Source organism: Ambystoma mexicanum, chromosome 4q, assembly GCF_040938575.1.
Source record: "Ambystoma mexicanum isolate Mex_15411 chromosome 4q, UKY_AmexF1_1, whole genome shotgun sequence".
Classification (NCBI taxonomy): domain Eukaryota; kingdom Metazoa; phylum Chordata; class Amphibia; order Caudata; family Ambystomatidae; genus Ambystoma; species Ambystoma mexicanum.
Window position 1 is genome coordinate 235,737,331 of NC_090928.1, and position 17,213 is coordinate 235,754,543.

The 17,213-nt window shown below is 46.7% G+C and overlaps 1 protein-coding gene across 1 annotated transcript in view; it reads left to right on the plus strand.

Annotated features, from left to right (window-relative positions):
- LOC138467625 (formin-2-like) overlaps positions 1-17,213 on the plus strand; it is a 629,879-nt gene that overhangs the window by 491,790 nt on the left and 120,876 nt on the right. Inside the window, exon 16 of the mRNA XM_069607785.1 lies at positions 8,226-8,375. Coding sequence (XP_069463886.1) covers positions 8,226-8,375 — 150 coding nt within the window. The remainder of the gene's footprint in view (positions 1-8,225; positions 8,376-17,213) is intronic.

Sequence of the window (17,213 nt, forward strand, 5' to 3'; positions counted from 1 at the left end):
TATGTTCACATAAGTTCTTCCCCGGTGTTTTTCTGCTTCTCGTGACTGACACCTGACTTCATTTTTTGGGATAAAGAGTAGGGTTCAGGATTACCTGTTCTTGGGTTTTTCTAGAGAATGTAGTTTACCTGCGGGGTCGGCTCTTACCAGCATGATCTTGTAGAGTGGGAATTTCTTTGCTCTGTTCAGTGCATCCCTCATACTCGTATTTGCATGTCAGAGGAAAGAACCCACAAGTGTGTAACACTACTACGGAGCACGTGCTGCATGAGGAGAAAGGTGATGGGCTGTGTGGTTACTGGCAAGCTGTGATTGGGGTACTGAGCCGTGCACAGGGAATTGCTTGTTCGTAAATGCTGAGCTTGGTGTTCGCTTGTAAAGTTTCTTGTTTGGGTCCCCTCAGGGCTCTGTGCCTGTGCATACATTGATGCTGCAGGGAAAAATGATGTGAAGGGGCTCTGCCCTCTACTAAGGATGTTATAGCCAGTAACCCTGCCTACGACGCTGAGGACTTGCAACAAGAGTATATGAGTTTTGTCAACACTCAATTGGTCAATGGCAGTGGATAAGGATAAGGTCTTTGACAAAAAACTAGAAGTACTCTCAAAAGGCTTTTGATAATTCGGTGGATAATGCAGACCTTTGACTGCAGGAAGCCATTGGTTATGCTACCATATGGTGGGATATTCTGTCTGGAAACGCAGGGTTGGATCCCTCCTTTTCAAAAGCCCCCATTAAGTGGAAGAACCTTGTACATGAGGGGGTTGCGTGCAGTGCTTTCCTGTGCCCACCAAATCCAGGACTTTGATGACTGCAGCACCATCCCTCGATTTATTCTTTGGTCTATCTAGGCCCTCAGACCTGGAGGAGACTGTTGATCTGGCTAAGAGAGCCCGTTTGGCTTTAGAGTCATCACCTAAAGATCCCAGGAGCAGTTCTCCATCACTCTACTCATGGACGCCTTCAGAAGAGATTAATGATGATCTAGGGAATTCCTTCCTAGCGGTGTATAGGGATATTGATGCTGATATGGATGCCAGACATGGACCTTTAGGCTTTCAGTAGTCTGTAGGGGCCCCTTTGTTTGAGCCCATGTCCCCCTCCCATCCTATTATAGGTAATGGGCTCCATTACATCTAGTGGGTGATTATTCTAACAAGGTTTTCTGTTGAATACAGGGTTCAAGCGGCTTGATAGGCCATTTTCTACAGATGCAGGCCCCTCTTTCAGACAATGTGAAGTCCATCAGGACTTTTAGACTCTCAACCCCACCCTTCTCTCCACAGGGGCTATGGTTTGAGGAATATGGGTACAAAATGTCAAGACAGACGGGACCAGTTATCTTAGGGTAGGACTGCAGACACTTCCTGGGTTTAGCTTTGCAAGGGATGTATTCCACATTTTATCAGCAGTTGTTATGGTGTTTCTCAGGATCCTGGTGTTATATAGATGTCGAGGGCTTCAGGTTGAATTTTGTGATCCCACCTGGGCAATTTTACAACAGACAGGAGGATATTTCACTGTCCCAGAGGTATCAGGTAATAATGTCCCTATATATATATATGGTCGCTGTACATAATATCGCTGGGAAAAGGTCATGGCAGCATTATAGCGGTGACCATATATCTATTTAGGGACAGGGGGAGCGGGAGTTGCAGGGATGTCCCCCACTCCCCTTGAAAAAAAAAAGTTTTTGGGGTTTGCACGGATGTCCATGTAATAATTTCTCCACAAAAAACAGCAATTTTTCAGGCTACACGAAAAGGGCTGGATTACTCAGTTTAAATTCCACTTCCTGATAAGACAAGGGAAGAGATCTCCTGGTGGTTAGCAAATTGTCTGGAATGGACATGCGATTTTCCTACATAACCCTACATACCCCAGGTCTGCACTTGAGTCTGCTGTGCCGGAGGAGAGCAGGGTGCCAGATGCAGTTCAGTTTGGACTAGAGGGCCATGGTTGCAGGGTCATTTGCTTTGCATAGTTTTGCAAGGGTCAGTCGCATTGTGTGGTGAGTCTTCTCATGCACAATATTTGGCCACCAGGCGTTGCTGGCTGTCAGATCTAGCAAAAGCCGTTTGGAATTTGTTCGATTGAATATCAAGGTTGAAGCACCCTAGGTCCCAGTGACAGCCAATGAGTTGCTGATTGGTGCTCCCGGCACCTAGAGGATTCCCGCAGCTGACTGGAACCTGTACAGGTTGCTTTCTCTGCCGCTCCAACACATGGTGGTTCATTTTGCACAGATCTCTTTCTATCCAGGTCCAACAATCAAGTACCCAATATTTTCAGCAGGAAACCAGATCTCTTTACATTTGTGGAGGATGCCTGTTTTTCTGGTTTGTGGACCCAGGATCCATTATGCCTTCCTTCCTTTTATGATGATTTCTAGGGCTTTGATGCACACCCAGAAGCAAGGATCAAACTTTGTTCTGATTTGGCAGTACTGGCAGTACAGATATGGTTCCCTGGAGCAATAGAACTCCTTTGGGAGGATCCTGTTCTGTTGCCAGTTTCCAGGGACCTGCTTCGGGACAAACACAGAATCCCCCATGTTTTGGTTCACACAGGTTTCTTTCTACTGATGGCTTGACACCTCTTTGAGGCAGATGGGTGACAGCAGGCGTTTCATTGATATCTTTGGAATTCATTTCTAACCCCCAAACACGCTGTAGGGCTAGTTGGTCAATTTGAGTCCCTGGCTTCAATGGTCCAACAAAGGATGTGTGGCTCCCTTACGTGCAACTGTAATTCAGGTGGTAAACGTTCTGGCTTCCCTCACTGCTTTGTTTGCTTATGGCACTATTCATTTTTATGGATCCGATGTATCTTACTTTCATGAGCTTGTGGAAGGTTGGCCAGCGTGAGCGGCCAGGCCTGCACACCCTCGACACTCTTGTATCTGGGATTTAGCATGGTTCTTTCTATTTTTGGGAGCTGGGTGGAAAAGCTGTGGTGATAGGAGGCTCTTTCTCTTCAGCAATTGTTGATATTAATTTATTTGATTTCTTCTAGAAGGCTTTCTCGTGGTAGCACTTTGGACCTTTCTGGTAGATCTTTTCCCACTTCTGGTATTTACTTTAAACTATCACACAGGGCCAAGACTAATTCCAGGCTTGTTGAATTTCCTGCTTTTTCTGAGATGCCTGCTCTCTGTGTGTGGTGCAATGTTTTGGGAACATATGAGTACAGAACAGTGGGTCTGAGAATGTGCTAGGATCTGTTATTTTTTTTTTTTTCCAGAAACCCCACTATCTCAACTCCTCCTCTACCGTTGCTGAGTGGATTCAGTGGGTCATGCCTTTGATGGGGGTGAGCTAGAGGTGCCTTGACTTCCAAGACATTTTGGTCAGGAAGTAGGCTTGAGGACATTCTCAAAGTTGCAGAGTGCTGCTTGGTCCAGGGAACAGGTTTTTTATACCTTCTACTGTAAGCCTATTTGGCATGTGGCTAGTGTGGTACTGACAAGGCTTTGAACATGCATATTAGGAAGCCTCTGTGTCATGCCTCAAAAAGCTGATTGTTCCTAGTATTCATGAAGGAGAGAATCAGGATTTTATGAAAGGCACACAGACAATTATTAGTCCACCCTCCGAATGCTGCCCTGTGTTGTGGAGTTGTCTCTTTGGTGTGTTGGCTCTGCTTTTGTGGCCTGTTTGTAGCAGCGGCGAAAAGAGGTGGAACTACAGAAGGACACAGATTATGGGGCCATCTTTCTTGAGATTGGAGCACAACAGGGGCTCACATGGACTTCACAAGGACTTGTGGCACTTGTGGTTGGGGTATGTCTGTGTGGATTGTTTTCTCTGGTATACTTTCTTACTGCCTAAAAATAAAATCTAAGTGTATAATACTTGCCTTGGTGCCATTAATATAATGCTGATTCTCGCTCATAAATACTCCTATCAATCTGCATTCAAATGCATCTTAGGATGTGCCATTTCACACCGTGTTATTTATACAATACAGTGAAATGACTTATTTTATGTGGGGTAGGAAAGGGAACCTGATACGTTTGTGGAGTGACTACAGGTAGTATACAGGAAAGTGAGAAGATACACATTAATAGTGGTGGGAGTCAATATTCAAAAATCTGCTGACATCCAAGAGAGATGAAGGAAGGAATGCATGCATCAGCAAGGATCGAAATTGGGATTTGTTGGCCAGGAGCAAAAAGCAGCACCTGGGTATCCGGCATAACCAGTTAGGCAGGAGCTACCTCTGGGGAACCAGGAGCTAGTGCAGACTGTGCACGAAATCTAACTTTGCACAAGATGCAAACATTTTGTGCATTGCATTTGTTCCAATATGCTCTAAAAGCACTTAAGTGTGTTATTTATCATTGTTTATATACATCCCCAAACATACACAGTTAATATCACATAGCTAGGTTTGTATTGCACCACTTGCCCCAGGAGTTTAAAGTAGTTCCTAGCTGCTGGCAATTTCGAACCCTGCATCAACGAAATTGAGTAGGTGCGCTCTTGGGATAAGGAGAAGTCACAGAAGTATTCCACACGCAACCTGTGGAGGAGGATGTGCAAAAAAGGATCAGACCTAGGAATGAAGGAAGCAATTGGACACGCATTAAAGCTAGTAGATGCATGGCTTGGAAATATGGAAGTGGGCAGCAGACAAGATGGAGATAAGGGACATTACTTGGAGGGCATGATACTTGACCTACTGATTCAGCACATGTTCTTAGTGCTGTATTTAAGGAGACCTGATCACGTAGCGCTGGGTGGGCACAGCATGGAGCCTAATAATACACTAGGATGTAGAGCATAAGGCTGACAGAGATGAAGGAAATGACAAAAACATTAAGTGATCTGGGAGAATGTGTACAGTCAGGGTTGCCATCTGTGAATCACAGAAACCCTGCAAACATTGTTTTGTCTTAACTGGATTGAGCATGGACAACCCTTTTCAGTTTGAAACAGTAACCGATGGCATGGTCCGGACTCCGTTATTGAAACTTAGATCTGCTTCCCCTACAGACCCAATTGCATTGCACACCATTCAGGCTCTTCCCGAGTAGGCCATTGCTTTAATCACAGTGGCATTATATAATTCCTTTATAACTGGGATGATCCCCAAGCCTTTTAAACCTACAATTCTTTCTCCTCTGTAGAAGAAGACTCACATTGACCCTGCCTTGGCTGAAAACGATCAACCCAACTCGCTTCTCCAAGTTCTCATGAAGTTGATGGAGGCCATTTTTACCCCCCCAATTTTCCAATTTCCTACAATCCAATTGTCATCTTCACCCGTTTTAGTCTGGTTTCCGTCCCTTTATGGGTACGGAGTCTGTGATGATTACTAATCTCGATGATACCGCCCTAGTTCAAGACCACGGAGTGGTTGGAGTTTTCATTCTCCTAGACCTCTCTGCGGCTTTTGACATGATTAATCATGGAATCCTGCTGCTCAGGTTGGAGAAGATTGGCTTTGCGGGTTCCCCACTCATATGGTTCTCATCGTTCTTGTTCAATCGTTTTCAGACGGTGTCGCTTCCACCATTTAAATCTTCACCAATGGCATTGACGTGTGGTGTCCTACAAGGGTCCGCCTTATCTCCCCTGTTGTTTAACTTGTACCTGCGCCCTCTGGCTGATCCTATTTCGGGTCATTGCATGCGCTTTCACAGTTAAACTGGTAATACATAGGTTTTGTTTTGAATGAATGCTCCAGTGAGGGATCCTCCTTCTAAACTTAGGAAACGGCGTATCTTCCATTGGTGAATGGATGGCCTTGAACTGGCTTATATTAAACAGTGACAAAACCGAGGTCCTAATGGCTGGTTCACCCTCCGCTGCTGCCTCATGGAGCACTGACTACTGGCCTGTGTCTCAGGGACACTGTCCAGAGCCAGTACAGGTGATAAAAAGTCAAGGGGCCAAGCTCCTTGCCAGTGGCTCCACCGAACCTCAGATTTCGTCTGTACACCAGATGGGCTTTGTCAAGCGGAAAGTGCTGAAAAAGGTTTTGCCATTTCTTCCTTGAGTTCCGGGCTAAGGTGGTTACCTCTACGATCATGGTATCCATAGACTTTTGCAATGGCATCTACCTTGGGCAGCCCGTATGCTTGATTCGGTGTCTGCGCATCCTGCAGAATTTGGCAGCTCTTCTGGTGCTGGGAACACCAAGGCTCACTCCACATCTGCATATGCTTCACCAGCTCCATTGGCTGCTGATTGGGAGTCGAATTCATTTTAAAATATTATGCCTTGTGCATCAAGCCATTCGTAATACTGGTGTGGAATATCTCTGTTCCAAGCATACCCTCTACAGGCCCGTTAGACCCCTTAGGTCCTCCTCACAAGTCGCGCTTAAAATACAGAGCCATCGTAGGGCCCGAGCAGGTGGACGTTCCTTCTCAGTTTCAGCCCTTACTATGTGGAATTCCTTGCCAGCCAGCATGCGTGACACTGTTGACCACTTTCAGTTTCAAAAGAAAATTGAAAACACATCTCTTCCAAAGCTTCGGCCTTCTGAGGGGCCCTCCTCCCTCTTTCACTGCTTGTTAGCGCCTTGATGCATTTGGGCCTTAGTTTGGGCTCTACAAGTTCACATACAAAACAATACAATGCAGTGGATTAGAGTGTTAACTTGGACAAAAAGGAGCCATATGGTGCAATTGTAAATCAGACCTGATGTTTATTAAGTGGTCATAAATAATTGTCCTTGAACTCTGGGGTTCATCATTCAAACATTGTTCGCACAATTGAGTAGTTTGGGGCAGGATGGCTCTACTACTCTCTCCTTCATGATTTGGATAGATAGCATCAACTACTCCACTTGGGATGCGAATAGTAGAATAACTTTCACTAATTGGGCAGAGACGGAAGAGAGTAGGATGACTTCAGCTTCTCTCTAACCAAATGGAGAGTAATGTTCCATGCTCTGTACTCTCCTTGTCCAAGTCACCACTCTGTCACCCACCTGACTAGGATGGAGATAGACATGCAGTGTTAGGGGCAGGTGACGAATTGTTAGATAGTGTGCAGTAACTTTAAGCACATGGGAAGATTGAGTAGCCTATGACAAAATAGCAAGCAGTGTAAACACTTTTGGGCGCATGTACAGACAACACAAGGAACTTTTGGAAGCAATAAATGATGTGGACTGAAGTAGCTTGTGACACGGGAACAGTCAGAATGAGGAGAATGAATCACAAGTGTAAACACTGTGGGGACCAACCTGAGATTCCTGGCCTCTGGTTTTATATCTTCCACACAGCACTGTTGCTGCAGGATGTCATCATCTATCCCCATGCGGTTAGTTGACTTGCTTTTCACTCCTGTTCTCACCCCACCACATGCGCTCCCTCATGTTACTCCCAAACAGGTAGCGGCAGGGAGCCTGGGAAATGGCAGTATAACATATGGGTGCGGGCATCATGCCATATGATATACATTTACCTTTAAGATACGATGCAATTGAGTTGCATGGGCTGACTAATTCTCAACTATAAATTGCGAAATGGTTTCTTATGACGGAAAGAGGACTACCAAGGATAAGACAGCGGGGGCCATTTTACATGAAGCGTAAATAACATGACGAGGCCTGTGACTCCTAACTAACACACGGGTGTCCTTGTTCCGCTCGATGCTATTGTGATTGTTTTTGTGAATAGGTATAATTCATCTCTTGCACGGCTATCTGGGAAGTTCTGATTTTCCATGCTGTCCTACGCCCATTCACCAAAACAATTGCAAATGACGCATTTACGTGCATCCCTACGTATTCCGCCTGACTTGGTTAGGCAGAATCTGTAGGGATTCACGTGAATGCCGTCCGCCATGCACAGGTGGTCAGCACTTGTGATATTTTCGTAAGTAATTGTAAAAGAGCTTGGAAACCTAGAACCTCAGGGATTTCCATGCATAAATTACACCCATTCACAAAAACAACTTCAATCACCACAGAGAGGCCGCAGACACGTATGTGTCAGAGGTCGTTTACATCTCTGTGCTATGTTTTAGTTGTTTAAAGTTACTCCCATTATCTTATCACTTAATCTTCCGTTTATTCACTGCAATGTATTGATGTGCACGTTAAGATGCTACCATGTAACAAATACAAATAATTGGTATGTTATCAATGATTGCATCATCTGTGATTTTTCATTCAATGCAGATCTCTGTTAGGTCTACAGACTCTAGGAAACGGATTTCAAAGGATTCAGCTAACTTGGTATTATTTTCTTTTATAAATCTTTGCAGTTTTTTGGAAACTGCAACCTATTTCTTCATGAAGCCAAAAATGGGGGAGAAAGAAGTCTCCACACATGCTTTTTTCAGTCTCTGGGATGAATTCGTCACAGACTTCAAAGACTTCTGGAAAAAAGAATACAGGGCAATTATGCAAGAAAGGTAGGTGCATTATGGGCAAAAGTAAGGCACCTTCTGAAAATGTTCTCCACTACACACAGACAATTACCATGCATGTTGCCACGTAGGTGTAATAGCAGTACTAGAGCTTGTTCTGTAAATATATTTACTGAATTTTGTTGTGCCTTGTGATTTTCAGCTAGATCTACTCAACCAATACCACATTATGCTGCTGTATATTATCAATCATTTAAGTGTGCCACTGAAAGGCATATTGATATTTTTTGTCAGTGTCTCGAGAGAATAAGCATTGAAGATTAATGTTGTGCCGTAAGGTCTTTGAAATGGGCAGAGGTAGACTACTGAGGACTGATTGACGTGTTTATTATAGCCTTAGAACGAGGGAGGGGGTCATTCTTAATAATATTAATAATTTAGCATCTATATAGCGCTACGAACCCTATGGTATCTGAGCGCTGCTTATTATGACCCACGGTGTGTGGTGCTCATTTATCGACCTCAGAAAGATTAAAGGCTGAGTTTGGCCCTGCCGGGATTCGAACCTGTGCCAGCAGCGGTCCTACTGGGATTCGAACCTGTGCCAGCAGGTTCTGCACAGATGTCAAAACGAGCACTCTACTCGCTGTGCTATCGGACCGCAGGATAACGACTCACCACCAAGTTTACCTTGAGCTGTAAATTGGGCAAGTGTCATTATCCCAAGCGATAAGGCTGTTAGCACATAGTGGTCGTGGGACAATATGCTGTAAAGGTTTGGTGGTGAAGTAAAAAAATGTGCATTAATATTGAGTAAAGTAAATAGCCAAACTAAGTTAGTACATTAAATGTGGTTTTATTTTGTATTTAAGTTGCAGGGTTGTCTTCATAATGTAAGCAAGTTTATTGCAAACTTGGTCAAACTGGAGCAGGTTTGACATGTGCATTCCCGTCATGTAAAAGTAAATGCTTTCCCTGTAAGAAAGGGAAAGCTTTTTCCCATAGTTTAGTTTTCTCTTTGGTGTGTTAAATAGGATGCGGCAGCAACAAAGGGTACTGTTGGACAAGGAAGTGTCTTGGTGAACTAAATATTGCTTGGAAATTGCATTGTCGTTTCCCATCTGCTTTTAAAGACAGAATGTTCAGAATGCAGTCAATACCAGTAGTTATTTACTACACTGTGAACATTCTGACTGGCTGAGAGGGGAGGAGGACAATGACGATCTCCATGTGTTAATAACAGATATGTATGCAGTGGGTACAACTTGTTATATGGTCATGGAGTAGCTCAGCAAGTTAACACTTGGCTCAGAGATCTAGATCCAACATGTAGTCAATGATTTGAATCCTGACAGGGCCAATTTAATCATTTGCCCTTCCATGGTCGATATCTTGTCTACCATTAAGTTGGGTAGTAAGAACATCTGTTAACAAAGTGCTTAAAATCATAAGAAATCTGGCATGAAGTGATTGTAAGGAATACCATATTGCATACAAAAACAACATATTAAACTAAGCAAGTTGTTAGGAAAGAGTTTGTTTTGCTGTTTTACTCCCATAGAGTGGGCTAGCCTGTCTTTTTGCTTTGTTTTGGCTGCTGACCTATGTTTTTGGAGGTAAGTAAAGCCTTAGCCTTTACTTCCCATGCTCTGTGCTCATTTGTATGCAGAAACTGAGCAGTCCCAAAGACTATCAGTAATGGGAGACAGAGAGGCTCATTACGAGTTTGCATGTAAAACACTGATAATTCTGGTGTGCCGGTATTACGATCTCTGGGGGGCGACCGTGGGAATTACTGGCGAATTACAAGTCCTCTGTGTGCGCCCCCCCCCCTTGCCGGAAACAGTAATACCAACAAGCCGGAATCACCGGTGCCGGCAGCCATCTGGCAGTATTACCGGCAGATTTGTGCCAGTAATACCGATAACGGCACCCATACTGCTGGAATTAATGGGGCCGGAAATAGCATCACTGCTGGAAAGGGGAAGCTTGCCGGCGGCCATCTTTAAAACTCAGGCCACTTCCACTTCCAACTGCCATCCACTGCTACAGGAGGTGCCAAACATGTTGGGAAGCCAAACATCCGCCTGTGCAAACCCAACTTCTCTGAAGCCGAGCTGACTGCACTGGTTGGCACTGTGGTACAGTACTCAGAGGCACTCTTTGGAACTGTCCACAGAAAGAAAAGCCATCAAATAAAGACTGCCATATGGCAGAAGTTGGTTGAGAGGGAGACAGCTGTGGGGACTATGCTCCACACGAAGAGGGACTGCCGGAAGCGTTGGGATAATCTGTGTCTGACGGTCTGGAGGGAGACGACTGCCACAGGAGGAGGGACAGTGGCATCCCTCCACCTCATGCCCTGGGAAGAGAAATGTAACTCCATCCTGCACATGGAGGGCATTGAGAGGGTTGGGATGCCAGAGGCAGGAGTTGGGACCCAAGGCAAAGGTGGTAAGTACAACAAACCCATTGTAGATGCAAATATTGTATCCAAATACATGCTTCCCCAAGCACTGTACCATCTAATGCGCAAGTGAGCTGGTCCCATGCATGTCAGTACAGCAAATGGGCATTACACAGGTACACATGCCAGGGGATGCAGGTAGACGCAGACGGCACAAGCACAGTAGCACAAAATGTACAGCCCCACACATGGAAACATGAGAAGTGCCCATGAGGGCCAAGGAAGTCCAAGACATGAATCGTTTGCCTACCACACAAAACAAAAAGACACCTTGGCATGCCAACATGCAATCTGCAGCCCCAACACCTCCATGTAGGAGTAAACATTAGGCCCAAGACCCCAAAAAGGCAACATTAAGCGCCCTGATGCCTGCGGGCTGCGGAGCTCTACAAACATATAAATAAAAATAAATAAATAACGTGAATAGAGCAGGATCCACAGAATGTTGCATGAATGTAATGCAAGCCCGCAGACATGGCTCCCAGATGACTAACAGCATGCTCATCTCTTCCCAACAGGCACACAGTACACGAACAGCGACAGAGCTGGACCGTCGACATCTGCAGTCAGACCTGCAAAGTCCACAACCCCCGCCAGCAGGCCCAGACGGCAGGGCCACTGGCACAACAATGCCTGAGTCAGCCTCACCACCATCAGCTGCATCAGCCACCCACCATCAAATCCATCACCGCCCACCGCTGTAAGTGGCACACCAGCAGTGCCTGTGTATGCCGCCCTCACCACACCATGGTCAGTGGCCCTACCAGTGGTCAGCAGGGAGACACACCAGCCCCAAGAGCCACCTCTGGCTTGCCTGACCAGGCCACAGTCTGGGCACCACATGCTCCTGTCCCTCCTGTGCCCTCAACACCCCCACCAGCACTGCAGCCACCAATTTATGGTGGCTGGGTCACCACCACTGACGAGGAGGAAGACGACGACACGTCCTAACCCTCCGTTTGTTACAGCCCTGGTCCACTACACAGCCCTCCACCATGGTCACTGCCCCGCATACGATCACTTGACGCACGCCTGCAAGCCACTGAGGGCTTGCAGTCAGAACTCTCTGTCATGGCACGCCAGCAGCGCCCGATGCAGGAATGCATGCAGGGCCAAGCCTCAGGACTGCTAGGTCCCTCGGACATGCCGCTGCCGATCTCATGTCTTTTGCCCAAAGGGTGAGTGATGGCAATGAGCTTGTCTCCGCCACAGCTGAGGCCATCAATCACAGCATTCAATTGACCCTGCAGCACATGCACGGGCAATGATCTGACCCACCAACATCTGTCACCACTACAAGCAGTGCCTTAAGAGGCACTACAAATCGAGTCGGGGCTCATAGAGGGGGCGTGGCCTAACAGCGGGGGGTCTTGATGGTCCATTAGGCCACGCCCCCTTGACGAGCCCCGGCTCAATGGGCTACTGGCACCCCTGCCGGGCAGCCTTTTGTAGAGATTAGCACCCTCTCCCCTGTGGGGGAGAGGGTGCTGATCTCTGCATTTATTTTCTATATGCTTGCCTGGCAGGGGACAGCGCCTCGCCTATTCAGCCTTAATGGTGGTGCTGCCCCTCGCCAGCTGGGGAGGGGCAGCGTCACCATTAAGGCTGAAAGGGTGAGGCCACTGGAACCAGAGGCCTTTTTCCTAAAGACTGACACTCCCGCGAATTCGTGGGAGCTTCAGTATTTAGAAAGCAAGGCCTCTGCTTCCAGCGGCCTCACATTTTCTCCATAATGGTGGCGCCGGCCCACGTGCATCACTTGATTATAGGGATGCCTCGCAGGTGCGGCGCCACCATAATGGCTGAAAGGCATTTTTTTCTAAAGCCTGAATCTCTCGCACACGAGCGAGAGCTTCAGGCTGTAGAAAAAAAATGCCTTTTCGTGTAGTGGCTGGGGCTGCCAGGGGAGATTAGTGGGCCCCGGCAGGGCCCCGCCTCAAAACAAAACGTAGTCAGGCCCACTTAAAGCCCTGACTACAAGGGTTCCCAGCCTGGAACCCCATGACGCTGCGCCCAGTGACTACAGTCATCACAGGAGCAGACAAAGAGCTCCATGGCGAAGAAGCGGCACATGTGACCGTGGAACACTGGGAGGGTGCATCACTGGGTGCCTGGGGAGGCTGGAGGGTGTTTTGGGGGGAGCAGCGGGAGGAAACACTGACGTTCCAGTTCTTGCATGCGTATTGCAGTACCCAGGGGGTTGTCCAGTCTGACATGGAAATACTTGCACAAAGCGCACGACCAACACACATTGCATTTTGGTATCTGACTGTGAGGGGGCCAGGCCACGAGTGACTTGGGGATGCAGGGAGTCTGGGTCTGTGCATTTCCACCATGCGTGGTACCTGATTGGAGTCTGGGTCACACGTGAAGGTGGTCTGGGTGGCATCCAGGATGGTGTGTGTCATTACTTGTGAACAACGTGCATGCCATGTCTTACAGCAGGGTAGTGACCCTCAGTAGGTGTTTGGCATTGCCTCATCCCATGTATGGGGATGTCATTGGGTGGCTCAACATACAGCATCACTTTGGGCAACATTGTTGTTCATGGGCCCTGCACCTACTCTTGGCCTATACCGCAGAGTTTACACCAGGTGTGAGTGGGCCTGGGCAGCCTGTTCTGGTCATGTGTGTCTCATTGGACAGGCAGAGGTAATTGTGCATTGTAATTTGTTGTTTCCTGTGACTGTTCATAGACCTTGGTCTTTGTTGTTTTTGCTTTCAGCCATCTCCAGGCTTGACACTGGGCTCTTGGGGTGCCCCTGGATGTACTAGGTGGCCATGTGAGCCTATTCACTGCCATTGCATGGGGTGTGTTGCATTCTGGTTCCTGTGGTACATTGCGTGTGGTTGTCCTGTTGGGGTTGGATACGCCGGGTCAGTGACTGATGCATTCCCAATCATGTGCTACATCTTTAGTGTGTGACCTATCATTTCAGGGGTGCGCTGGTGGGTCCTGCATGTACAGGGACCACTCTGGGCATGCATTTCATTTGTGACATTGTTGTCCCCTTTTGCCTGTCACTCATGTTGCAAGGCATATGGGATTGTAAATGTACTCACCAAACATCCAGGTCTTTTGTCCTCTGTGACGTTAACTGTGTGGTCACAAATGCAATGTGTCCAGGATGCGATGCTGCCAGCAGATATTTTTTCTACTGTGTTTTTGAATTTGTACTCTTGCACTTTTGCATTTTACCGCATAATGCCTTTAAGAGCAACATGTACACTGAGATAGCCATGCAACAAGATTCTCGCCTGTTCGTTGGCCATGTTGTCCTTTACCCTTCTTCCTGCCATTGCGGGTTTGGAATTGCCATATATGGAAAGCCCTTTCCCAGGCAAAGCCTCTGCTTCCCCGAGCAAAGTGGCAGTCTGTATGGGAATGTCTAGTCCCAGTCCACATCTGTGTCCTTGAGTCTGTTGTCGGGTAGAATGTTTGGCCAGTGCCTATCTATGATCGAATAGTCACTGCCAGCTTGAATGGTGTGGATCCTTACAATTGGTGGACTTGGTAGCAACTCCATTCTAATAACATTTGCTGTTTGGGAGCATTGTAAATACCCAATAAATAAATACATCCTGCATAAAAGGAGGACTCCTGCAACCATTTGAAAGATCATCGTTGGAGTCAACAACCCTATAAAGAAGTGCAGTACGCTAAAGACTCAGGGATGACCTCTGCCGCTGACCAGCACCAACTCCAGCGCACTTCCGGCGAAGCCCTGCTCCTCAGCCCCGATCTTAATAAAGACCTTAATCTGTGTTTCGACCCCTGGACCAGTAGGAACAAGCATTCGCAACCCATGCTTGAGGATCCATGTGTGATGAACCTTCAGAAGGGTCCCTGGACCACACAGTGGACTGACAAGCTCCCTCCTGGGCTAAGTCGCTGCCGTCATCGCCATTCTGACTACATCCTTGGAACTTGGGGATCTTCAACTTGTTCTACAAGATGCCTGCTTCTGCATTTTCAGCCTTTAGGCCTCAACAGAAGTCATGCAGGACCTGCTTCTTTGTTCATCAACTGAAAATGCCCGACTGTCGCCGCCTGACCATAGTAACTCCCATTGAATCCCATCCTCTTCACTCCCTGGAGGTCTACTGAGGTTGCCTGCTCTGCAGAAGTTCTTCTTTTTGTCACAAAGGTGATCAGCTAGACAGTCCCTGCAACTGAAACTGAATCCTTGGTCTAAAAGCAACCTCTGCACCAGTGAACCCTGTGCCTCCCTCGACTGGACCAAGCACAGTAGAACGTGGCACCAACAGATTCCAGAATCCCTGATGTGTTGTCTGGGAACAACGCAGTAAGGGGGGTACGTTTACATACCTGTTTTAGCCACCCCCCCCTCCTTAGGTTTACATAAGTGTAAAAGTCCTGTGCCTATCTCTCTCTTTCCTGACATAGGTCAAAGGTGATCTTGTTGAGGATCATCCCCTGGGCCTTCCCTAAGGTGATGCAATTGAGAGATACACTTTTAACTGATCTTCTCAAAACTTTTTGAACACTTAATTGCAACCACGGGCATTGCTAAATCCAATACTAAACTTACCTTAATGGTATATCCTGTGGAACTGGTGGCTTTAAGACACTAGGCCACATCATATCTCAGGGTGGGACTGTATAAGAGTTAGGGAACTCATTCTAGGTTTACTCATAAGTGTTTTATCTCTGATTTGCTGAACAGATTGCTTACCTGTGTGGTACTGGTTCTGAATCAACCGTTTTTCTCACTACTCTCACTTTACTACACACAGTTATTGGAAGCCTTGCTTTTGCTATGCTCCCTAGGGTCTAACTGTTTTTAAGGTAAAGTATAGGGGTTCTAGTAAGGACCCCAAGTTGTGGATAAATATATATTACACAGCCTGCGGTAGCGTCCGTGTAGTTATGGTTAAGTTGCTAAACCCATAGGAAGAGCACTTTTTGGGCGGCCTATAACTTCTCTGCCCCTGGATGAATCCTCACCAAACTTTGCAAAAAAGTATATGGCCCGCTCTGAATTCTTTTGGCAGGTTTGGGGGGGTTTCGTCAAGGGGGGGGCAAAGCTATAAAGATGGTCCCACATTATTTTTCCATAGTCATAATGGAAAATATTTTGCTCACACCTACAGCCCAAACCGCTGTACGGATTTTCACCAAATATCCGCCAGGAGCAGCGGCTTGGTCCCAAAAGCATGCTTTTTAAAACAACCAAAAAGTATGTCCAAAAAATTAGTGATATCTGGCTACGCTTCGTGGACCCATTTGCCTGTCGGTTCTCGGACAGCATCCGATTGGCCTAGAAGGCGACGTGATGTCCGCAGACATCAGACGCTCCCCCTGATTGGATGGTGAAAAGCGTGAAGTGCGTCAGATTTTTGGAAACGCCCGCCATATTGGATTTGCAGACACTGCAGTAGAAAAATATAAAAAAACAAAACATTGCACTTGTCAAACTTATCAAACAATCTCTGGGGATGTAAGGGGTGATGAGGATGGTATGGGATATGGCCGTAAGAAGACAAAAACCGGGTGTTTTTTAACCCAAAAGTCAGTGAACAGTCCGGATGTTCGGGGCAGCCCTGTGATGTTCATGACCACTTTAAGATGTTCGCGGACATCTGTGCCTATTTCTGCATTACTTGGATGCCTTATAACTTTGGCGCCACTCAATGAAACTGCATGACATTTTTGAATTTTATTCTAGACTTGATTCCGAATGGTTATGGAAAGTGTGGAGCTGAATTGTCAAGGGGAAATAAATTTAGAGGGGGGGGTCCCAAAATATTGTAAAGGCTTATAAATGTGGTGCCATTTGACAAATCTGCACAAAAGTTTGCAAAACAATTTTAAATGTTCTTGTAAAGTTTGGAGGGATTTTCTCAAGAGGGGGCGAAATTAGAGGGGGGTATAGCCTGTGGCCAGATTGTCCGGGTCATGGTATAAGGTCATGACACGGACAATCTGGCTGGTGTTAAAGTGTCCATGTCCATCTGGGACCGGCTATGTAGTAAAGTTAATCAAAAGTCGGATAGGTTTGAAAGGGAAAATAAAACGGGTTGTGGTAATATGGTGATAGGGTTCTGCAGGCTGCCATGGAAAGAGAATAAGCGCTTTGTGCGGAGTCCCGCCTTCTCTTTCCAACGTGGCCATCTTGGAAAAGGATTTTCCTTCCTGCAGTGGGACGCCGGCGGCATCCCGCTGTAGGAAGAAAAATCTATTTTTTAGCACCCCAGGTTCGCGCTTTGGGAACCAGGGGTGCTAATGGCCTTTATCCCCATTGCAGGGGTTGCAATGGAGGATAATGGTCCGGAGCCCTCGTTATTTATTTATTTATAATGCGCCAAAGCCCGCAGACATCAGGGCGCACACAGACACACTTCGCTTGGGCCGATAACTTGGGCTGCCGGCCCGTTATCCTCTGTTCCAGTCC